Raw genomic sequence first — 25,980 nt, 5'->3', positions numbered from 1 at the left:
AGTATGTTTTTGATACTGTGTGCTTTAGTATTTGTTGCTTTTTAATGTAGTGATTGAATCGCGGCATTCTATTCAGTGCGTGGCATTCCTTTTCCATGATGCAAGGTGCTTAATAATTTCCAATGCTTCTTGAGTTGGAGTGTGAAGAAAAAAGGCATAAAAGGTTCTTGGTGTCATTCTGTTTTATTACTTATTGGTTATGCTACTAGTCCACCGGCCATCACCACTTTGGAGTTAGTTTGTCAGCGTTCATGTGCCAGGTGTTGAGTGCATAGGTAAGGGATTTTCATAGAATGCCTTTTTTAAGTTAATCTTTTTCTAAAATATTTTGCTCATTTTTTTTTTTTTTTAAATTAGGGATGGTTAGGGTGGTATAAGGGAAATTATAGGAGGAGGAAATAGAATGGTAATGAGTTGAGGGTGGGAAAATATATATAACTTATTTTTTAAATGAATATTTTGATGGATAGAGGAAGACGTAATAGAAGTGTCAAAAATTGTTAATGTATTTGACAAACTATGGCTGCAAAAACAATCTTTTTGTTATATTTTGACATGAACAATTGTTCTTTTATTGGGACCATTAATGCTATTTTGGTATATCATGGGCAACTGAAGACAATAGTTAGCAGTGTCCATAAAGCATCGAATACCATAGTAACATCCAGTAACCCTAACAGCAGTATTTCAGAATCTCTGCCTGTTTAAATGGGCTGTCTGTGAATGTACTTGCTCAGGGATGCGTGAGCCACATCGCCTATAAATTTGATTGGAAGCTACAGTGCTGGCATAGGCTGATGGATAGCAGATTAGAGCCCTGATTAACCATGTGATACGAAGACTGGGAATATATTGTCTAAGCAAGATTCATCAGATGCAATCAGAATTTCAAGTGGTCAGATGAAATTCAAATGTGTATTGTGGCTTTTTCTCCCCTAGTGCTTTTCCTCCTAGGTTGCCTATTTTTTCCCTCTCTTTCCCCAAAGCTGAAAAATACTTCTTTGATGAATCTGCTCCTTACCCTAAAGCTGTCTGTCTGTTATTCATCAGAAAGCAGGTCGCAGTTCAGTGAGCAGAAGAAAAGATTTTAATAGAAGCTATGCCAAGGGCTGTAATGCATCATTTTAGGGCCCTAATTACATTACAATGACAAATATCAATGGTGACAACAGCAATAACCTACATCCTTTAATGGCTGTGCTGGAAAAGGAGTTTGGGCCTCACGCCATTAGATTAGACTCAGTTTCAAAACATAGGCCATTAGAAGTGTGTGTCCACAGTATTATTGGCTGATCACTGAAGCCCAGTGGAAAGGCCTGTAAATAAATGATGCCTCCCTAAAGCTGGGTCCTATGGGACAAAAGAAGCAAAATTAGATGACCATGGAAGCAGCAGTGTTTCCGAGGCAACTTTAGCTTTCAAAGTGAGGAATGTCCGGCTTAATTTTATGAAATCATACCCCCCACCCCCACCCCCTTGCTGCCAATTAGCCTGACCATGAAAATCCATTGGCATGACAACTTAAAGAAATTAAGAAGTCTTTTAAACAAAAGGAGGCCTTTAAAGAAAATGTTTGGAAGGCCCCATTTCCCCCCTTTTCTGTTATGTATGTGTGTGAGCATACATGAATCAATAAAACGACTTTTCAACATTATTTTTAAGAAAATGTAGATTTTTTTTCATAGTAGCTCAGACTTAAAATAACCTAGATCCAAAGTTATAGAAGCCAAATAAATACCTCTTGGGCTTTGTTTTTGCCATCTGAGTAAGTTTCCTTAGAGTAGTTTTTATTGCCTAGATTATGCAGGCAAACTAAAGAACTCAGTTTTCTTATGTGCCCACACATTTTTCCACCCTCCTAGCAAGGGACTATTTTATTTATGTAAACAACATAATGAGGAAAATATGCTTGGCAGATGGTTCTAAGCATTAGAATCATCAGTTTGGTCTGCCCCAAAGTGTCTCATTATCTTTTATTCTCTCCCCCTCCACCTCTTGCTACAAAAAGCTTAACAACCAAATGCCTTTGAGACGCCTTGCTTTCAGTCTGGTGAGTGCTACTCTCTTTCCCCAGCTCACACTGGAATTTCACCCCACAGCCACTGTGGTATGTTCATCCAGGTGGAGAGTGGTTTGGTGATTCCCATTGCAGCTTTTCATGGTGGTTTAAGCCTTCTTAAAGGGTAGCTAAATGCTCCGTGGGGCCAGTGCTGTAAATTAAATCAAGTCGGCGCATTCGGGCCCTTACTGCTGCTTGTTGGTGCTGGGTTTTTGTCCATCCTGTTAGGAGTGCAGAACTGGAATGCAAAGCTTAGGCTTGAAACTTCATGGTGAATTTGTGTTTTCTCTCGGCTGGCAAAGCTTTTAAGGTGCTGGCATTTAAAAGATTGCTTAGCTCTAAAGTCAGAGGGTTGCTGATGAGAGAAGGAAACCTAGAAACACCAGGCATGTCGTTGTCATTCTGGTAGTGACTTAGTGAGAAAGAGAACATTTTGTCCTCTTGTAAAATGAGGAACTAACCCTGATGGAATTTAAGAATGTTTCAAGACTAGGAATTGCTTTGTTTCCTGCCTCAATGCTTCTTTCCTTTTGCCCACCCCATCACTAAAATACAAGCTGTTTTATTTGTATGTGTATTAAAAAATGTGTGTTTGTATGTCACATCTCAAAGTCTATAAGGAGATACCTGATAATACAAATTAAGATGAACATTGGTGAAGCTTTGGGTAGTGTTTTAAAGAAAACATAGCGGTGGCCTTCCTTTCTTCCCTCCCTCTGTCCTTCCAACTTACTGTTGAATCCTATATTTGTAAAATTTTTATACTTAAAATTATTAGCGAAATATCTCTGTTAGCTGACATTATTGGGACTTTTACAGATATATAGTGCAATGACAATGTTCTCAAGGTTAGTCTCCATATACACACAAATTGCTATATATAGGAAGATTTTAGCACGTTCTAAACCTCTTCACACAGAAAATTTTGGTTAATACAATTGGGAATTTTTACGGTTGAAGAAAACATGCCATTCTTCAACAGTTTATTGCTAAGGATCAACTTTTTGAGGTTGGCTGGGTGCTCTTTATGTGGGAGACTGAGGAAATGATTTATAAAATCCCAGTGAGTACTAGTTGAAAGAAGTTGGGATATAGGGAAGAACAGATACTTACTATCTAAATCCTAAAAACTCAAGGTTTCATAAAAAACCACATTAGAATGAATAAGGGTCCTGCTGAAGCCTTTTGAAACCTGATTTCCAGTTATGAAAATTAAATTCCTTTTTATGTTGTCCTGGTTCTTGAAGGTTGGCTTTTTAAGATGAATTCTGGTTAATAAATTGTGCTATTAATGTGGTACTGTTGTCGCTGCCTCCCTTTAATGGGCTTGCTGATGAGAGTTTTCCTCTTCCTTACGAAATATACCAGCCAGAATATAAAGTGTGTTTTAATATCATCCTGTTAATGTTTCGGGAATTTGTAACCAGCTGACTGTTCTCTTTATTGCTTTCCTTTCCTTTTTTGTTTTTTTGTTTTTTGTTTTTTGCAGGCAGAGATTGTCAAGAGGCTGAATGCTATCTGTGCACAAGTCATTCCTTTCCTGTCCCAAGAGGTAAGGCAGTTGGTTTCAGGCACTGGGCTAGAAGGTGCTATTTTAGTGGTTTTACAGAAAAGGGATTGTGAGACTGACTCTTTGGCCTTGTCAGCCTCTTGGTGTTTGTATTGCACATTTCTAAGCTACAGTGTTCGTATTCCAACTTCTACACCTTATTAACATTCAGTGGAATATAATTGTGTTTATATCATGGAACATTTTCTAATATGTGAAGGAAAATTCAGTTGTTAAAATATTTTGCTGTCATTGGGCAATGTAGTTTTGCTCAGAATGACCACTGTTTGTCTTAATGTCATCTAATAGGATAGATTGAAAAATTGCCCAGAAGATGTTTATCAAATAGAAAGTACTTTATATAGTCAACAAACTAATGTAACGTTTGGCTAGCTGCTCTTAAAAAGTTACTTCTTATTTACTCTGTGAAGACTTTATATTGCCTGTGCATTTGAGAAAAGATGTAAGATGACTCAGTGGACTCCCCGCTTTGAGCGCCATGGACTTCATGCTTTGCCAAGGCCAGGCATGTCGCGCTCTCTCGCTCACCACCTGTGGGTGTGCACAGTCTGCAAATGCACACATGTTGGAATGACGGGGTGCATTTCTAGTGCATGGTGGCTTCCATGTGGCTTTTTTCCTTTTTGTTTGCTTGCTTGCTTGCTTTTGATAGTTACAAAGTTTAGGTGGGCGTGCTGGAAAGGGATACTTTTTGCTTCTGGATTACTGAATCCTTCATTGATTGCTCAGGGAAGATCAGCTATGAGAAGGAAGAAGATAATGAAATATCTGCAGCTACAGTGCTATGTGTTGTGGGATAGAAGGCACCATGGCACTTTCCTCCTACCATTCAGTCCTTTCTAGTGTGTGTCGCTGCTTTGCGGGAGAGCGGTTGGTTCATTGCCTGCCTACCAGTGTGCACAGGCTGATGACGTTAATGTGCAGCCCGTATTTGCAATTCGTGTGTTTACAGAGATGTGGAATCTCTGTGACTTCTTATTCAGACTGAACTGGGTTAGACCTCAGTAACCATGGGTACCTTTCATTGGGTATATAGCCCCTTTGGGTGCTCATATTCACAAACCTTGGACCTAATTTAAAATCCTGAATTCAAATGCTCCGGATCACAAACAATAAAGGGTATATTGTCTTTCTCCCCGTTTAGCTGTTGCTACAAAACCACCACCCACTATATCCCCATTTACCTGTTTCCACTCAGGATTTGCTTGTGACTAGATTAGATGGAGTGGTGAAGGAGAGTTGAGGGGCCTGTTTGCATTTCTTTAGGAAGCCTGGGTGGCCTCTGCCCACTCCAGACCAATGTGTTTCTTCTGACTTGAAGCAGCTCTGCTTTATGGAGATGGAGAAGGGGAAGAATGTGTAACCCACAGAGCTGTTACCAGGATGATGTGTCACAGCCCAAGGCAGAAGAACTTTGAATTATCCTTAGGGTGGCATTAGGCCTCTGCATACACAGATCTCTCTATATAATCACCATGCAGCTTCTTCCCATGGCATTGTTGTGGGATCTGTGTTGTTACGTTTAGAAGTGGAAGGAGGTCTTGGGGGTGTTAGTGGAGCTGATTTGCCAGGAGGTTGTTTTCCCACGTGAGTTATGTTGTTTGTGTAAGCAGGCCCAGTAGGAACAGAATGTGTAATGGTAGTCGCACTGAGCAAGACTGGACTGGAATTAATTGGCTGAAAAAGTTGTACCCTGTAGAGGAAAGCCATGAGGGAGATAGTGGCAGCTCCTTTTTTTGCTTTAGGCTGGGAGTGTAGGCACCATAATCTCACCACTTACTATTTATTTCTCTACTACTTTTGACATTTTTTGGTTGAAATCCTTGATTCATGTGTAATGAATGACCTGTGTCATGGTTTACTAAATCCTAATTCTGTGTGTATTTTTTCTTCTGCTTACTTTGGATTTAATTGGCTCGTCTTTTTTTAGTTTCTTAAGGTGTGTTTATTATCTTCAAATGTGTGGGCCACAGACATGTTTGTTCCTGTCCAGTCCAGTCCTCCCTGATGTTTTGTGTCTGAACATTGCCCACCTTCTTTCCTCTTCTGGGCATTCTGTGAGCATCAGACTCCTCGCCTTTACCCTGAGGCCAGATGGACCGTAATCTGGAGGGAGGGGAGGAGGTAGGTTATTAGAGGAAGATGAATTCTATTTCCTGTCTCTTCAGAGGCATGGAAAATCACTCTTGCATGGCTGCGAGCGTCACTGGTGCCAGGACTGAAGGCTCTTAATCTGATCTTTTAACACCGGCTCTCTGTGTGACAGTCTCACTGCCAAAACGGCAGCTGCGGTATTAGAATTTGTTTTAAAATGTTTTTATTTAAAAATTAAATGATTGCACTTAGAGAAAAGAAAAAAACCTTCCCTGAAGACTAGTGCATGAAGTATAAGACAGTGGTTGTAGAGATTTTTTGTTTTGAAATTGACAGGAATGAGCGGTAAATTTATATACATCTAGGTAAAGTCTATTTTTAAGTTAGCCCCCATGAGCTGGTTAATCTACCTGCTTAATGTTGCTTGTGTTTAGTGTACCACATTTTCTGAAATTAAAAAACTATATATAATGAATGAAACTGTTAAATATTGTTTTAACTGCATGACTATATTTTAGAAATAAGTTGTATAATTGTATATCAATACTTTAAGTGTGTCTGTGGATATAATAATCACAGAGAAAAGTATTTTTCTATTAGATTTCTCTAAAACATTTAAAAAAATTTATAGTCAATATATATTTTAATGATGTGCTTGTTGTACTCACATACGACTACTTCCAAAGTCCTGGGCATTAAATAAAGATATTGCCAACTTTTGTTATTGAAGTAACTCACTAAGAGTTCTTAAAATTTTATAGGATCCCTAATATCAGAATTTAGAGAAACCTTATGTGTGTCTTTACCTGTCTAAAGCTGTTTTTATCTCCCCCTTTCTTTTGGCTTTTAGGAATGGGTAAAGACTAAATCTATATTCTGCTGCCCTCAAATTTCTTCTTTAAGAGGCAAATCTTAAAGTAGCAAGTGGGAAGCTCTTCTCTATCCCACTTTGGGTCTCATTTGCAGGGAAGGAACTATAAATAATCAACCCCTGTTGGCAGTTCCATAAGCAAGAGACAGTCAGATCTGGGTCAAGCCTTTGCCTCCCTATTACAAATCGAGTGACTTTCTATAACTGAGTTAAGCTGGGTGACCTTTAGCCAGTGATTTGCCTCTCTAAGCCTCAGTTTCCTTATCTGTATGATGAGGTTAATAATAGCATGGAACACACATGGTCACTTTGGGGATTATTTGGGATTATACACATGCAGTTTAGCACATAGTAAGCACCTCCTGATGTTTACTAGCAGGAGTACTTACTGCAGCAAAGCTCTGAATTTGCTTGTGAAAGGACCTGCAGTCAGCACTCCCTCCCCTTTTTAGTCATTGCTTTTTGGAAAATTGTGAGTTGGTTATCTTCCTCTCTAATGTCCTTCTGATAGAGGGAAAAAGTGTAAATTAAAACTAAACCCAGGGGTGACACTAGCTGAAAATCTCAGTGAGACATTAGGTAGCCTCCAAAATGATTCTCTTCTAGCTCCAAAAATTAATTTTCCCGTTTAGCAAACACCTATCTCTCCCCAATCAGCAAGCAGAGATCCATCCATTAGATGACATGGCTCTTCAAGGTGTTCAACCTATAGCGCTCACCTCGGAAGGAACTGTGGTTTTGGTTAGGGTCTCTGTTTTACCCACAAAGCCAGATAGAAAGACAGACTTCTCAATCCATTTGGGATCTGGCTGTTTTCAAAATATGCCTGATTGTTTAGCCGAAGTTGGTTTTGTTTTTAGAAGTAGTTTATGTGGATGCAGTCTCTTTTTTTATCAGCGGTTTCGGGATATAGCTTTTGTAGACCTTTAGACATTAGGGCCCTGAGCAGAATTGAAGGCTGCCAGTAAGTAGACATGCCACCAGCGTCCCCCTCCTTTTTCAAGAACATACCTTTAAGGAGATTCTAATGTAGATTGAAAACTGTAGGGCGCTTGTTATACCCTGACAACAAAGTGCAGTGTTTCTGCTAATTTGGAATCAGACCAACTCTGCCTCTTATTGGCTTTGTGTTGGGAAAATTGATCTTTCTGAGCCTTAATATTCCTATAGAATGGTGGGAATAACCCCGTCTTTATAATGTGTATCATATGTACTGAAAGTTAAAGTACTTGGAATAGTAAACGCCAATTTTGTTTTATTTTCCTTTTCCTGGGAAATAGATTCTATTCCACCTTATTTTGGGTCCCAAAACATTTGGAGAGGAAGGATTTAGTAAAAGCTGGGAAGAGTTCAAGGTAGTATTTCAGAAGGAGCTGGCTGCTGTCTTCCTGCGAAGTTAGCTAGGCCTTGCAGCATTAGAGGCTGCTTCTAGCAGCTGGCAGGCAGCTCCATGCAGATTGTCTTTCAGAAGGAGGGGGATACTTTATTTTATTTTTTGGTAAGCCAGTAACTGTGTTTTTAACCTGTTAGATTAAGTGTTAAATATTAGGCAGTAGCTGAGGACCTAATTCGGAGGACAGTTGTGTTTTTATACTCTTCTTTTCCTAGATTATAAAATTGTTTACTTTTGAGACAGGGTATGTTTCATGGTGATCAACAGGTGTTCCTAAGACCTTTGAGAACTTCAAACCCCTGATCAGCTATAGGTGAAAATTTATTACATTATAGTTGAAAATCTTCTTTCCTCTGGTACAGTTGTATTTTTCAGAAACTCACTGCTCCTCTAACAAGGAACAGAGTTCATTGGAAGAGTTATGTTATGTGAGAGGCAGTGTGAGAAGAGCCTGAGGGTCAGGCAGACCTGGAGCCCAATTCCGGCTTTGCCACTTGCTTCCTTTATCAAGTTGGGCAAAAATACTTCCTGGGCTGCAGTTTCCTCATCCACATAGTGTAAAACCTGCACTGTATACCTGCACCATAGGGTTGTTATTTCTGGATTAGTGACAGTGTAAAGAACCTACCTGGATATTTGGCTGCTTTAACAGGCCAAAGGAATACTAGTTTAGTTAAGATAAAAGCTGTTTTTTGTCACTGAACAGTTTGCATAGAAACAGCTATAGCTAAGTTGGTGACTCATAGTGATATGAACTCAGGTTCCTCTTGTATTGATGCTCATCATCACTAGCACCATCATAGCCTGCCCTTTTTTTAAAGGGTATTATGTTCGAAGATGTTCATATTTTTGCTCACTTTGCAGTGAACCACACCTTGTTACCTGCACACAGCTAGCTGCAAGGGAGATTTGGAAATGTAGTCTTAGCCTAGTGGCCGGTATGCTCACCTAAACCTCATAGTAATGTAAGAGAAGGGATATCAGAGGACAATTAGCAGTTTCTTCTAGACATCATTCTGTGCATGAAATAAAAATAGTGGTCATTATTATTATTGCCATTGTTGATATGAGGGGAAGCCATATTGAGCCAATGGTGTGTCTTTATATGAAAACTCTAGCTGTGACTTTATGATCAGTACAACTCTTATTTTAACTTATCACATAAAATATAAATAACACATAGTTCTTATTATAGAAGTCTCCTCCAAAGTATGAATTATAAGGAAAAGAATGCCCATCAGGGATTGTTTATCATTCATACATTCACAGGGGGTACACAGCTTATGTTTATGCCTGTATTTTTCAAATTACAAAGATTTGAAGACATCTCTTAGTTGAAGAGTGGAATATAGCAGATCACGCACATAGGCCTGCCCTATTTTATAGTAGACTGGCTGGAAGGAAAATGTCAGACGTTATTGTTAAGGAAATCTCTTCTCATGAGTGGAACATTTTGCAAGTCCTTAACTTAGAACTTTTCCCCTTACCTGTCTCAGACATCAGGCATATTCTTGTAAATATGTATTGTCTTTGATCTGGAGAAAATGGGATAAAACATTTTGACAGTCTCCCTTCCCCAGAAATCATGGAAGATATATTGGATAAGTCACTCTTTGTTTTGTGGACTTAAAAGACAGCTCAGAAAAATTAGCTCAGGTTGATTGTTTTGAAGCATCAGACTTGATCCATTTTAATGTCTTGGGCCTCAAACCATTTCCAGACTACAGCGTGTGTACTGTATGGAGAGAGTGAGAGAACATAAAAGCAGTTCCTTATGACCAGTGGCTTCCTAATTCCCATTTATTAAACCCCTGGTCATCGTTACCTTTGGAGAAATGGCTTTCATCTTTAACCTTGTTTTCAGCAGAATGTTACAACTTGTTTCAGTGCCAAGGAGAATGGATATGCTCCTCTTCCCCCACTTCTCTGTAATTCCATAGCTAAGTTTTCTTGTTCTTTGAGTTACTTACGCAGAAGCAGGGCTGCTTAGAGGCTAGTGGAGGAGCCCTGTAGCAGAGTCTTGGTGGAGCCCACCTTGGAGGCCTGGGTTTACCAGTGAGCAGCTATTTTTCTTTGCATCTGTAAATGCTGATTTAACAAATGAAATAAAACATTCCAATCATTCTTTTGACCACATTTAACAATACTTCTATGATCATTAGAATTTTGGGAGTATAAAAGGAAAATTAGAAGTGAAAATTTTAAGCTTTCTACTTTTGTTCTTGTATTTACTTAGGGAAAGAGAACATCTCAACTTGAATGCTTTTTGGTGCAAATTTAATTTTAACTCAAAACGTGGTATTTATTGCCCTGTTTGCTCCAGAATTCTGAAGATTTATTTGTGTGCTCTACATTGCATTTAAATAGGAGAAAATAATACACAATTACATAATCATGACACTATGCATTTATATACATTCTAATTCCAATAGGTTTGAATAACTAGTCAAATCAAGTGATACATGAATTTCTATTTGGGAAATACCATTAATTTGGTCCTTTTAATTTGATGGAAAACATACCCCTTCTACATTATGAGACATGGATGTATCTCAAATGCTATTTATTTGCCACGTGGGCTAATTTAAAATGGTACTGAATTACTCTGAACCACATTTTGCATGTATAGAATAATTGTAAAATGGAAGTTGAAAAGTGTGATCAGTCACTTTCATATTGAACCTCAGGGAGGAAATGAACAAAATACAGTGGTTACATGCACTGGTGGCAGTGTTCTCGCCTCGTAATGGCACCAGGTTAACTCATCTTATTGCTTGTTAACTTTGTAAGGAAATCAATGGCTTGTGATAACATGGTTCGGTGTAGGAGAGGCTGGCTGAAATCGCCAGAGATCCCCTGATCAGTATGCAGTGACACCTGGAAGACCATCTTCAGAAATCATTAAGTGTCAGCAGCCTCCACAGTGTCATCTGCTTCCCAGTCAGGGTCATTTTGTCAGTGTTGGTTAATGTGTCATGACAGCACTGTATATCTAAGAAATGTCCGGAAATGACTAAGTACACCTGGGGGGCTTTAGAAGATCTGGTCCACTTTTCTGACTCTTGCATTGGATAATCTTTCATTTAAAATCTTTTTTCCCCCCTCACAGTACTGAATGAGGCATCAGAGGGCATAATCTGGTCCCAAGTTCCAAGGTTAACTAATTGGCTTGTTCTGTGTGATTATGGTGACAGTTGACTGTTTGGTGAGAGCCTTATAGTGACATGATGGCCTGCTTGCCCCCAGTAAGTAAAAGATGATTCTCAGGAGGGGCTTAAATGTAGGACTCCTTCCAAAGGCAGCAGTGCCAGTCCTTGTCTATGTGTGTCTAAAAAAATTAACGTGTGTTTGAGAAACTGGCTCATTTCTTTGACTTTCAGTTAGGTAGTGATTAACTTATAACTGGAGCTAAGTTTTAAAATACTTAAGTAGGGCAGCATTGTCCAATATAGTAGCCATAGTCGCATGTGTTATTTAGATTTAAATTAAGTTAAATAAAGTTAAAAATTCAGTTTCCCAGCCACAGTAGCCACAGTTTAACTGCTCTTTGCCCACCCATATGTGGCCAGTTGTTACACCATATTATTAGCACAGACCTAGGACAGTTTCAGCATTGCAGAAAGTTCTCTTGGAAGCACAGATTTGTAGAGCTTATTGGACATATCAGTGAAGACTGCCCTGCCCCCATGTGAGTCAGAGTGAAGGCAGGGCAAACCCAAATCCCAAGGTGTATTCCTGAGAGCTTTAATCCCAAGTTCCAGAATCGAAATTGTTTTGAAAGTCTTGCATGCCTACTCACTCTCTGAGATTTGAAGCTCTGAGAAGACCTGCAGTTTGCCAGTTATTAGCCAAATTAAACTTGGTGGGGTGGTTTTTTTGCTTTGTAATGCCTAATTTCTTGTTTGACTAACGTTTATTGGAATACCATTTAGGAAAGGTTGACCTGAGTTTTGGTCAAATTTAAAGCTCTTTTGTGTCAATAAACTTGGTAGAGTTGCTGAAAAAAGGCTCGGTAGGATTTTAGCCTAGCTTACTGGACATGGAGTGACACTTTCCACTCAGATTTGATCTGCTCAGCCATACCTGGAGTATTGTGTCTAGTTGCATTGAGCATGACCCGAGGAGTAGCCACAATGAGCGGCCTAGAGCCAGTGATCTGGGGATGTTCAACCTGGAATACAGAAAATTGAAAACATGTATTATTCCATTTTCAAATACTTGAAGTGCACTTCAGTGGAGGAGAATTTAAAAGCAAAAAACGGTCCAGTGGGAAGAAGTTATCTACCTAGATTTCTAGTCAGTATTAGGGTCCATTATCCCCGAATGGAAAAAGCTTATCCATGAGGTAGTGAGTTCCCTTTCAAAGGATGTTGATCAAGCAGAGATGGACTGACTACTCTTTAGGGTATGATGGAGGAGATTTATCTATTGGGTATGACAATGGCCTTTGGCCTGTGGCTGATATGGCCTTGCCACCGTCCCAATCCCCTCAGCCCAGGCAGCATTTGGAAAATATGGAAACTGTTGGTTGGTTGTTAACAGTGCTTTGGGACTTCTGCATTCTAAAGGTCCTTTCTAGTTCTGAGTGGCTTTTTGGTACATGTGGCTAGTGATTCCTATAGCAGGAAGGGCATTTGGTCCGAGTTCAGGCCTAAGTATCATTCACCCTAGAGTATTGGATTAGCTCTCTAACTGTGCTCCCTCCAATCTGGTTCACTTCCCTGCTGTCCCATCTTCTTACTGTTACCATGTATATCTTATAAAATGCAGAACTGATAGCACTCAGCTACTTAATCATTTTTAATAACAAATGTCTTACTCCGGTAAAGTCCGACTCCCTTGCACGTTGTGTGAAGCCCTTCTCTGTTTGGCGCCTCCTGCCATAGCAGTCCCGCTTCCCACTAGTGTGTGGTTCTTGAGAGTATGTGCACGCCGCACTTAGATGACTTCACGCACTTGCCTTCGTCGTTCTTTCTGTGAATACCTCTTCCGCTTTAAAGAGTTTGGCATTGTGTCTTGCCATTCCCAAGAAGGCCCTCAAAGGTCAGCCTGCCTTGTCTCCCAACTCTTCCCTACCCTGCATCCTCCACGCACTCTGTCTTCCCTGGCAGACAAGCTCCTTTCTACTCCAGGGACCTTAGCCAAGCGGTTCCTGCTCCCTGGAATTCTTTTCTCCTTGCTCTTCACCCACAGGACTCCTGCGAATCCTTTAGGTCTCAGTTGCTGGGTCAGCTTCCCTAGGGAATCTTCCCCCAGGCCTGAGATTCAATTAGGTACTTCCCTGATAAGTGATTACATAGCATCCTATAATTTTCTTCATGGAAATTATCCTCTAATTGTAATTACAAAGCCTCTTGGTATTATTAATTCACTGACTGTCTTGTTCATTACTCTTATCTCACTTCCTACTATAATCCCTGGTACATAGTAGGTGCTAAATAAATATTTAATGAATGAATAAGAAAACAAAGCCTTTCCTGATGCCCCAAGAATTCTTTTTATAACCTTCCTTAGTATTTTATATCCTACATCCCTATATGTCTGGGAGTTCTTTGAGGAGTTGGGGCCATTAATCTATTGATCACTTTTGGATCTCTACATGTCAGGAACATTATTGTTGTTCATTATAAGAACCCTATTTCATTTTACATCTTAGTCTTTACTAACCCTTTACTATCCCTATCAATAAGTGGGGGGTATTAAAAAATATTCTAAGTTGTTGTAGAGTGTTTTTTCTTTAATTACTCTTTTTATTAGAATTACCTTATCCCTTGCTATACTCAAAAGTATTGGCATGGCAGGTATTATCGTAATGTCCCGAGAAGTATTAAACACCTATGGTGCACATATTCATGGTTTTTTAAGGTCTGTTTCTCAGCAGGCTTTGTTGGACTTAGAGAGCTTATATTGTTTATATTTTCAAATGCAAAAAATAATATTACGAAAGTAGGCAATTGATTTAATGTATAGAATTTTATTTACTGACCATTTTCCTCAACCATGCTTGTGTTCCTTAAATCACAGTATTTTATTGAGATATAATTTACACATCATAAAATTTATTTTAAGTGTACGATTCAATGATTTTTAGCAAATTTACAGAGTTGTATAACCATAACTACAATGTAGGTTTTTTTGCTTTTTTTTAAAGGATTCTTTAAAAATTATAAATCACAGTGTTTTAAAGAATAACTGGGCTTTTTTTCCTCTCTCCTCCAAATCCAGGTTAGAGGAGCCCCCCTTCACCTTTGGCTTATTAATACATTCTTATTGGTATTTAATTTGGTGGTGCTGGTGTAAAGTTCAAACCAGGAGCTTATGTCTGAGTGAGCAGCTTGAGCAATAAAAGGATCCATAAGGATTGTTGCCTTGTGCAGATTTACTGGGTCTAGAGTGGTTGTCACCACTTGTGGTGAGGTGGCAGAGGGCATAGGCAGGAAGTGGGAGAGGAAATGAGATGCTGGGTGGAGTGGGAGGAGAGGAACAGATGGGGAAGGGAAAGAAAAGAGGAAGAGATGGCAGAAATAATGGGAAGGCCATCGTGTTTCTAAGAAGATATGAAAATTTTCTGATTCAGAGAGGTTATTTGTTAAAATTTGAACTTGGAGGGAAAAAAGCCTTTGAGTCAGTTTATGAGCTTCTTTTTCTGTGTTTGTTTTTTCTCACTTGCTCCCCCCATCTCTACATTTTAATTTTTACACCTTATTTGGTACATGCTTCTTTAGTCTGGTCTAGTGGTACTATGTTGCTGAGTGAGCAACCTTCAGGGTGTTTCTCGTGCTTTCAGAGCACACTGGGGAGGAGGCATTCTTTGCCTTAGGGAGCGTCTGTTCAAAAGGTCCTTCGTTAAACAGCAGATGATTCACAGTTGTAAGCAGAAATGGGGAAGTAAAATCCTGAACTATAGGTAAAGTTCAGATGTGGCATAATATGGCCATTGCCAGGAGAGCCAAGGAAGGAGGTGAATCATGACTTCCATTGTCATTTTAGCTTTTTAACAAGTTTCTGTAGGAACATCAGATGTCAGTGTTATGGTTCACTGGTGTGTTTCTGGTTTTCTCAATAAATGGATTTGATTTTAATGCTGAGTCAGAAAGATATCCCCACTGCCTAAGGTGTCTTTGCCTATCTTGGCAGTTGGAATCCAGTTTATGAAGCAAGAGTTGAACAATCTTTATGGTAGAAAGGCCCTAACTAGATGTGTTTTCTGCATCTCTCTCTTATGGAACTGTTCTTTGAATGCTTAATATAAAGTAGGTATTTTAGTAGTATGAAGATATTTCAATAATATACAGAAATGGCAGAGAGTAAGATGTGCTTAAAAGCTTTCGTTGAATGAAAGGATGCATGAGTAGAATGAATGGTATACATGTTGGATATGTGTACATGTGGTTCTTGGGCTTTAGGTTTTTGGAAGTTTTGAGCAGCCATTGTTGAATTGCAGTAATTGCATTGTTGAAACTAAAAGGTGAAGTTCATAAAAGTTTCTATCCATATACTCACTTTGGTATTAGATAAATCCCAGAGTTGTCCTACATGTTGTATTTTCTTCTGCTTTCCAAGTGCTGCCATTTTCACTACTCTGACATCCAGATGACCTTAAATCTAAACATGAGCTCTGTACTTGGCACATAGCACATGTTCAGTAAACATACATGATTAGGTTGGCTTTAAGGAAATATTACTCTTACTGGTCTCTATTAATTGTGCCTCTCCGTTTCTTCTAGTGTTTTCATAAATCTTTAGGATTTTTACTTTCTTCAGAGGTAGAGAGAAATGAGTTATTTCACTTTGGCAAATATTTCAATAAAGAGTAAGAGAGTGGATGACAGGGATATCTATAAAGACTTTGGGGTTGCTTCTTAAGCCCTTGTTTTAAAATTCTTACAATTAAAAAAAAATCAAAGGTATATTTAATGTTCAGAGTTTATTAAAAGCTTCAAATGCAGTGATCTATTATTTGACATTTTTCTTTCTATTACATTTTAGTTGTAGGCAAAAATACAACTAAATACATATTACTGTTAGGAAATCAAGGGTGAAAATACCACATGTAGATAACTAATTTAAAGCAGTTTCCTCTGCCACATCACCCCCCCAGCCCCCCGCACTACCCCTACACAGCTGGGAGGTGGAAATGGTGGTCACCCTAATCTCAGTAATTATTTATTTGAAGGTTTTGGAATGTATAGTACCAGGTAGCTCAAGGGGAATTTCATGTTTAACTAACGGCTTAGCTCCTTGTATGTAATACTCAATATGATAGCTGAGCTACATATTCACTTTAAAGCAGTGGAGGAGGTTAGCTACATTTCTTAACTGGAATCAACCAAAACAAGACTCTTCCCAGGCATACAGAGGAGTGGCTGTTTCATAGCACAGTCCCTTTGGCTCTTCATTCACTAAACCTATTTAAAAGAAGTCCAAAAGAGACCTATTGTAGACTGAATTTGAGTATGCAGATACTAGAGCGTTCAAGTGTATCTAGGTGGCAAAAATATTTACATTTGGGGGCATCCATGTGTCCATATGTGAGTGCCTCCATGTGGAGACTTCTGTGCTATTTAATTTTTCTAATGTTACAAAAATTACTAATATCAGTTCTTGATCATTCTTTGTAGAAATGAATCATGGATAGAAGATGATCCTATACTACCCATCCTAGTTTTTCTCAAAGAAAAATGACTTCAACTTGAAGGTTTTAGTTTTCCCATTGAATTTAAAAGAAATACCTGATGTCCTTAAACTTGACTAGTAGCGAGAGTGTACATTTTAAACCTCTTTTAAATATGCAGCCCTTCATTTCAGGAATTAAGATATGAACACTTTCCACATTTATAGAAGAAACATAAACATTTAATTCTATATCCCCTTCCAATGTTTAACAAGCATCAGGAAAAATTTTAAAAATAAATATTTCTGGGAAATACTTGGAAAATTTTTATGTAGGTGGAAAGAGAAGAGTGAGTACAAAGAAAGCAGGTGAAATGGGTTGTGTCATTTTATTTGTTAGTATTGGTGAGAAGAGGTTGAGTTAAAGTGTACCACTGAAAGGAAAGTAAAATTTAAGCTGCTTCTACCATTAGTAAGGGAGCATCCTTCATGGGGGTGCAGTTGGGTGCCCACTTAATTCTCAGCAGTATAGACCCAGTTGTACCATAGACGTTTAGTCATCCACTACCCAGGGCTTTTCTTTGAAATACGGACACCCCTAAATCCTATTTTGCATGTAATTGAAGTTGGCAGACATGTTAGGAAAAGCTGTTCTTGACCTACTAGAAAACAAATAATTGTATTCTGTTTCTGATCTTCATTTATAGCACCAGCAACAAGTGGTGCAGGCTGTGGAACGGGCCAAGCAGGTGACCATGGCAGAACTGAACGCCATCATTGGGGTACGTGGCCTTTCCATTTTAGCTCTGATCTTGGTGTTTGTCATTAGCTCTCTCGCTCGCTCTCTCAAGTTTCATTCCATCAGAAGGGCAAAAGGCAGTAGAGGACCACAGAGTGAAAATTAAGCACTTTGCCTTTAATCTCATATAAATTTTGGTGGCTACCTCAGATACTTTGGATGGTATTCTCACCAATTCAAGTTGACATGTTTCTGAAAACTCGTCTAAGGAGACTGGATAGTTTTCATAATATTTCTTTCCTTTGCAATCAGCGTCTGTTGCTAACCTATGCCAGAAAAAGATTCATATTGCCCTGATGTTAAAATGACCTGATTTCTTTTATCTTTCCTCAAATATAGAGTACCTTAATATCATTTTTAGTGAAAGAAAATTAACATTTTTTGCATCACCCTGCTACTCTGTCTTGTGATGAGTGATTTTTATGTCCATTTTTAGTAGAAATAATAGATGAACAACACCTTTTTGAAAATCAGTGGCCCAGTTATAAAATCTTTTCTGGTGATAGCATTAATAATGTTGCTGGAATTCATGGGTTTGGGCAGTCACTCCAACTCCACTTACATTTTTGTTTCCCCCAGATTAAGGTAACAAGTAATAAAATTAGGTGCTAAAACTTAGAAATAAACGGAGAAATCATAGCTGAAAGAGCACAATACTCACATCTCTATCTATGTAGTTGGTACAGGCAGTTCCTTAGGTTATTGTAATGAAGACACTACAACTGTACTTGCCTCTTTCTGCCCCCTCCCAAATACTTTCTTTTGTGTATAGATTATACACAAAAGTCCTCTTTTTTTCCCAGTGTATCAAACACACTTTGAAATGCTAATTATTCCATTTACTTTCATTAAAATTCAAATTGCTGAGTGAAGATGCGGATAAGGGTCGCCTGATAATCAATCTCAAGTGAAGATATTGCTTCAATTATGCCTCTGTCTTTTAACAAGGAAATCAGAACTCTGGGACGACTGTGATGGTGGTGGAGCAGATAGTCTGATTGTAGCTTGTTTTTTAATGGGCTATTTTGAGCTCTATTTTCTGCCCTTCTGACCACACGAAAATACTGGTAGTAAATTAGAAGACGTAATAAATGGAAAAGTGACCTTTATTTCTTCAGAAGTGCCCCTTGGAAAGAAGAGGCTGAATCAGAACAAGCCATGTAGACTCATTTGTCATACATTTTCTTCACTAGGGAGTTGGGGGAGAGATGAGAGAGGCATACATTTCACAATTAGTTATTTCCTAAAATTCCAGAGCTTTCTTTTTAAAGTTAGTATTATATATAAAATATTAGCTGTGTTTGCTTGAAATGTGTCTTGTATTCAAGTTGGGATGCATTATGGTTACCACCTCTCCCAGGGTCACTAGGGATAGAACCTATATTCCTCAGGCAGTACAGTGCCTGCTGATGAAGGGGAGAGAAGGGGGGAATGAGAGCTTGCTGGGTCATTTCTGGCTTAGTGTTCATTGTTTGTATGAGCTACTAAAATATAGGTCTCCAATCCTACCTTATGTCTAGTTGGCATTCTTCTCTAGGAAAACAACACTTTTTTGTTTCTTATTCCAGTCTTATTAGTTACTGTCTGTACAGCGGAGAGATTAATCTAAATCAAAAACACATTGTTTTGTGTTGGATGTTTCTTAAAAATATGAGGGAAGATAAAAAATCAGAACAAGTTCCCTTCCCTTCACATCAAGTATATTTTATTACTCTTTTGTATCTATTTCATTTTATATACTTTGTTTTGAATGGGATGGCAGATTGCCTTTTCTCAGGGAAAGGGTGATTTATTAGACTGTAGCTGAATAACTGATATAGATTTTGTATATATGGATTTAATTATTAAAATAAAACTAATTTAATTTTGTGACCTAAAACTTATTTGAAGAACTAACTCAGTAGAGCTGCAGGATCTGGTGGCAAGTCCAAATTATTTGTATCTGAGCAGAAAATGAAGTCAAAATCACGTAGTCTGACTTCTGAAAAATAGATTGCAGAAATGGAAAAACAAACCCCATAGTTTTGGGGAGCCACAAACCAAGTGAGAAGGAAAGAGCTAAAAAATAAGCTCACTCGATGCATTTCTGCTACTGCTGCTCTCTGTCTCCTTAGTCTTTGTTTCAGCCCTGGTAGTGCCTTGTGGCTAGTAGTTTTAGAGTTGTAACATTGTGAAATTTTAAATGCACCTGCTGTTGCCCTTGGACATGCTTGAGTTGTGAGGTGATAGTGTTTTGACCAGCTACCCAAAGTGATCAGGGGTCAATGTTAGATTGTTAACTTGAGTCTTAGACTGTAGTCTGCAATGATTTTCTGCACCGAGGGGATGAAAATTTTTCTCCCAAGAAGCAAAGACCCATCTAAGCGCTTGCAGACGTTCATTTATTTATCACTACGTATGTATCTTTTTTATATGTATGCATACCATCCAGACAAGTGCAAATGTTCCCAGATTTAATGAAATCTGATGAAGCACCTTTTTAACTCTGCAATATTATTCTACCTTCATTGGTAAATGAGCCAAACCAGTGATCCATGCTGTTTAAATGCAAAATGCTGAAGTGAGCCCGGAACCTAGAGAGGCTGCTTGTTCTCCTGACAATAAGCTAGTTGTGCTTAATGGAATGAAACACAGTTATAATGATTTCTTTCACAGGTCATGTTCAGTTTAAAACTGTTGATAGATTGAAATAAGTTAAATATCATTTATCTTTTATTTATAAGGAAAATAAAACAGGAAAATTCCTGTGTTTTCTACAATGAATATTTTGTGTTTTGTTTTGAATTGGTTGTATTTCACGTTTCCTTGAAGCCTTCCCGGAGTTCCCCCAAATGGGCTGAGGGAATGTTATGTATCTAGTTTGATCTTGTCATGTGTCCTACTAGCCACTGTGTTTTTAAATTAGAATCTCTGTGAGATCACACTGTTGGAACAACACACAAATTGTAGTTTTAAATCAGTAATATGATCTAATTAGAAATGATGTTTTCATTTCCTGTATTATTAAATTGAGTCATCTGACTATCTTAAAATGCTTTTTCAATCCATTGCACTATATAATCAGCACATGCTGTGTGAATGTAGTTATGCTTAATAAAGGAGGCTGACTTAGGAACCTCGTAAAATTTCACCAAAGAAGCTACCATTAAGAAACAAAAGTTTTGTTAGTATAAACATTGGAAAAGAAAATGTTTGGCTTGTGAAAATATAAAATGAGGTTCCTGTGGATTACCCCCATTCTTTAAAGCTAACTCTTTGAAGAGAAAACATGATAGAAATAATGCATTTTTAAAAAAAGCACACCCCCTAAAAAATCCTTCAGAACAGGTATGCTATGGTGGTGTAGTAAAATGCAGTTTAGCACAAGAAATGCTGAACCTCAATTTTTAGCAGTGACATTTTAATGATAGGAAGTCTGCAAAATTATTTGCCATCAATTGTGAAGGCAATAACAAGCCTTGGTGGTTTTTCACACTCTCTGTGTTAAGTGCTTTCAGAATGACAGCGTAAACTGTGTTAGAGAACTCCAAGGAAGTAAAACTGATTAAAATGTTCATGCTTGAATGGTGCTGATGGAATAGTTCATTTGGACTTTCTCTACCTCCTGCAGCTCAAGCTGAAATATTAAAATTCAGTGGATTTAAATCTCTCTCCTCTCAGCTCAGGAAAAAAACATTACATTTTAATAGGTTTTAAACCCATAATTCATTGGTTTGGAGCAGCACTATTAAATCTATTTAAATATTACTTGTATTACTAAGGAAATGATTTAAATGACTTTGCCTTTACTATCCTATGTGTTAGAGTTATTTTAAAAAATGAAAGACAATACCTTCGGGGTTTTTTCTTCCTCTTAGCATTTTGTTTTATTGTCCTTGTCATATGATTGGCCCTTAAATTATATATGTATACATTCCAGATTGGCATTTTGGCAGAAGGTTTTGCAGATGACAGTTTTCAAATATATGCCCCTCATTGTAAATTTCAAAGCTGCCATTTTAAGTTTCAGAGGCATTTAGATGCACCATTGGGTGATTTCCCTTGTAGCCTCTTTTAAAAATTATGAGCATTAGGCAAAAAGACTGAAAGATATAAATACGTGGGCATATATAAAAACATGTATGCGTTTTCCCCTCCCTTACAACACAGACTCCAATAACGCAAAATTTCAAATAAAAAAAAAAATACAACTGCTTTTTTAACAAAAGCAAAAATGTATTAAGTACCCAAGAGCCCTGTATTCATCTCTTCTGTGTTTTCTAATAAAGGGCTTTCCAGAGGTATTGTTCATTTTGTAGTAGTTGTGTTTATCTTTTGTGGGGCACAGATATTGTCCTTCCTGGGCCCACCTCATAACCCCTTTTTCTCTAGCCATTACAACATGTGTCCTGGCTTTGCAGCTCTGCTCAGATACGCTGAAGTGCCTGCATTTCCCAGTGCTTTTTATGGGGCCTTTGTGGGACTCCACCTTTCATTTATGCATATGCAGCTCTGAAACATGGGGGAGTTACCACCCTGTGGGGTAAATCCCGGACCTCCCAGCAAAGAGTCAGTGGAATGTGCCTCTCCTGCCCCTTGGGTGGACAATTTTGAGGTGCTTTCTACATTCCTCCACAAAGGGTCCCAGTGGGATGGAGCTTCAGTTGCCCATGGTGGTGATCAGCTCTTGGTGAAGTGATCGAGAATACATCCTTGTTTTGCGTTCCTGTCTTCTGACTCATTTTCCCTAGGCTCCTACTCCTGCTCTGGCATCATCTCTCAAAGTTACCTGCAGCCAAGCTCTGCTTTTCTGGAGGAAGTGAGACACTGGGGATTGGACTTCATAGGCCTCAGGCTCTGTAAAGGGGTTTTCTGGTGTAGATAGGCAGTTATATTCCTCTCATGGGCTAGGATCATGATTTGTGAACAGCTCCGCTTTTACATTATTTTTTAAATAATACTTTTCAGTAAACTTACAGATGAGCTTCCCTTTCTTGTTCTTCTCGCGCTGATTACTTCTGCTATTTTCTAAATGTAAATTATATGAGATAAACTTAAAAATGAGCTATAACATAGATTTGCATTTTATCAGAGATTGTGTTATTCCAGCTTTGTTACTGTCTTTACTGAACAGTGTGCCTGGAGCTTAAAGGCTTTATAAAATATTCTGGCCACTGGCTGCTTGATGTACATGGCTTGCTGGGATGGGGGTTGGGGGCAAAAGGCAGATTTTCTGCAATTGCAGGCTTTGCTCACCCGCTCTCACAGAATATGATAAAGCTGTGGTTGCACGTAAGCCAAAGCAGTTTTTCATCGTAAGTCTACACCTTCCTGTGTGTCTTATGTTGGTTTGCCTGCCCCTCACCTTTTTTGTTTTTTTTCACTGGTTCATTTACTGTCAATCAGGGAACTAAATTATTGAGTGATGTAGTCATAATCTAATCTTTGTGCTACAATTCAGTGAGGCTCTAAGAGGCAGTAATTTACCTTCTCTCATAACAAAGACTCATATATTTAAGTCATTTTTTAGCTCTGCCCCCATTTCAGAACTCCCTAAAAAAAACCTAGATAAAAGACAGGATTTCTAATTTGTCCTTATGTTCTTTACTCCATTTCTATTGCGAAGTTTCTCCAGAAGAAATTTCTAGAAGCTAGTATCAGGTTTTTGTTTTTATAAATTGTTGCTAACATGAAGTGCTACTATTTATATTTCTGTTGAGGGGAGGAGCCCTTTTCTCCCTCCTTCTCCTAAATAAATGTCTTTCCATAGTTCAGGGTAGAGTTCAGCACACAGTGTTATAAGAGTTGCATGCAAAATGTGTCTGGGTAGGTGCATCTGACATTGCTTAAGGCTGTGGGCAGTGGGCTTCCACTAAAGAAAGCAGTTTCCCAGGTCTGTGAAACTGCATTTCATTCATTCCAGGCCTGTATAGGGGCCCAGGGATCATGATGGAAATGTTGCACAGAGAAGCAGGTTACACTCATAGCAATTTGCAAGCTTGTACAATGTTATCCTTTTTTATTGGTTAGCAGGTTTTGTTTGTTCTTTCCATTTTGCTACACCTTTTTAATTTTCTTACTGGCTTCTTCCCAGTAATGTTCTTCCTACAAGCAACATCACCAAATCCCATTTAGTCAGACCTTTTCTCTTGTGGACCCAGCCTGCCTGTGTCCCTCAAAGTTGGGAGGGAGGGAGGAGGTAGGCTGTCTCCAAAAAGGCCACTAAAAGGTTAATGACTTAAGCTAAGTTTTAAGGAGGGTTGGTGTTTGTCTTCCTCAGAGCTGCTTAGGAATATCAGTTTGGGAATTCTTTTACCTAAAAATGCATTTGTGATCTTGAGTGTTCTAAGGACCTTTGCAAAAAAGTTAGAACCTTTTAGGCACAGTGAGCGTGATTTAATTATTACAACTACTCATTAATCCATTCAGCAAATATTTGAGTACCTTTACCAAATCCATTAAAGGGGCACATTTTATTTTCACTTTGAATGATATTTTTAAATGTTTTCTGAGATGTATTCTGAAATGATCTTCAAATTACATTTAAATCACCTTATTAAGGCAATGGTAGTTATAAGCTTTCAGGTTTTACATTTTACTACACCTAATCAACTTTTCATTATACATTTAATTTCAACAAAACTTTAGTTTCTGAGGATAGCAGAGTTAAAGGGAAACAGATAATAGAAAACATAATAAAAATGAGGCTGCATACATTTACAAATTTGTGTATTTCTTTATACTTGTAGATATATGGAATTAGGAATCTAGCAGTACTCATTCATTGTTGATATATTCTGTATTCTTTTCTTTTTTTGTTGTTTTTTGAAATATATCTTTATTGATTTCAGAGAGAGGAAAGGAGAGGGAGAGAGAAAGATAGAAACATCAGTGATGAGAGAGTCATTGATCAGCTGCCTCCTGCATGCCTCCTACTGGGGATTGAGCTTGCAACCCGTGCATGTGCCCTGACTAGGAATCGAACCCTGATCGCCTGGCCGGGGTGTATTCTTAAGTCAGATTTATCAAGGTATAATTTACATAAAGTGTAAAATTTGCCCCTTCTAGCATACAGCTCTATGAGACTCGACAACTGAATACAGTCATGTAACTACCTACCTCCACTATCAAGATCTAGAATATCTCTCTTCTGCCCCTCCCTACCCCTTCAAATTCCTTTGTTCTTTGTAGTCAGTTCTTTTCGCTAACCTAGACCTTGGCCAACCACCCTTAATGTTTTTTTCTTCCAAAGTGGGTCTTTTAAAATTATTTATTTTTAAGAGAACCCACAACCTGGATATGTGCCCTGACCAGGAATCGAAACTGCAACCTTTTGGTGCGCAGGACGACACTCCAACCAAGTGAGCCACAATAGAGAGGGCCCAAAGCGGGCCTTTTTGAGGATGTCGTATATATGGTATTGTATGCCATGTTGCCTCTCTGACTTCACGTACCACTCTCCCTCTTCATGTCACTGCCCGTCAGCCACGTTAGCCTTTTTCTTAAGTCCCTATAGCACCCCAGGCATCTTCTCGACTGAGGGTTTGTGCATCGATTGTTCCACCACTAGAGTACTCAACCTCCGTGTCTTGCCAAGGTCTTCCTCAGGTCCCAGCTCACATGTGATCTCCTGAGAAGGGACTTCCCTGGTTGGCAGACTTTAGCTCCTTCACCCAATTCTCTCCCTGTCCCATTAGTCCATTTTATTTTCCTTATAGCACTTACCATTTATTGATGTGTGTGTCACTTTCCCTTCACTAGCAGGTGTGGTCTTATTAACTTTTATGCCTAGAACAATATGTAGCTCATTATTTTCAATAAATATTTGTACAGTGAATACTCAGTAACTATTTGTTCAATAAACATGCAATAATTTGTTTATAATACTTAATAAAGATATGTTCAGTAAGTATTTAAGGAACAAATACTCTATTTTGAGCTATTTTCCCATTTGGATTTTTCCCTTAGCAATTTTGAGCCAAGATTGAGAGGAAGCATGGACTGGTAGAAAATACATGGTCCTGGGTGTCACGTAGAGTGTGATCTTAAGCATTTCATTTTCTCACCTGTAGAATACAGGGGTGGAGCTAATAGCTTCTAAAGGGCTATCTAGTGTTCTTACATTGTATGGTTTTGTAAACATATTTGTTTTGATGACTACAGAGTTGTTGTTTTTTTAGTTTAGGGGCCTTTGTGTCACTTATTTATCTAGATTTATCATATCCCCAGGCTTATATTTTTTCCCCAAATGGGTAACTAAAAATAGAAAATATTTATTGAGTACTTGCTTTTTGTCAAGTACTGTACTGTGCTAAGCATTTACATGTGTTTAATCTTTGCATCAACCCCATGTGGACAACAAGTAGGATTATTGTCCAAGCTTAACAAATAAAGAGACCAAGGCTCTGAAGCGGTAAGTAGTTTTCTGAAGGCCACACAGGGAGAAAGTGGCAGAACTGGGATCTAAACTTAGACCGACTTCAGAGCTCACACGTTTACACTTGTCCTTTATTTGTTCCCTCAACTCCATGTTCTTTTTCCTTTTACACTAATACCAGTAGTCTCTTTTACCCCTATCCACTAATAGGGTTGTCCAGTGTTT

At 38.5% G+C, this 25,980-nt stretch overlaps 1 protein-coding gene across 4 annotated transcripts in view; it reads left to right on the top strand.

Annotated features, from left to right (window-relative positions):
* The window catches only part of TLE4 (TLE family member 4, transcriptional corepressor), a 135,825-nt gene that overhangs the window by 30,087 nt on the left and 79,758 nt on the right, over positions 1-25,980 (top strand). For all 4 annotated transcript variants that reach the window (XM_081151134.1, XM_081151133.1, XM_081151136.1 and 1 more), the window contains exons 5-6: positions 3,549-3,611; positions 17,308-17,382. In XM_081151134.1, coding sequence (XP_081007260.1) covers positions 3,549-3,611; positions 17,308-17,382 — 138 coding nt within the window. The remainder of the gene's footprint in view (positions 1-3,548; positions 3,612-17,307; positions 17,383-25,980) is intronic.

This window comes from Miniopterus schreibersii (genome assembly GCF_964146895.1).
Source record: "Miniopterus schreibersii genome assembly, chromosome: 11".
NCBI lineage: Eukaryota > Metazoa > Chordata > Mammalia > Chiroptera > Miniopteridae > Miniopterus > Miniopterus schreibersii.
This window is presented reverse-complemented; position numbering and strand designations above follow the sequence as displayed.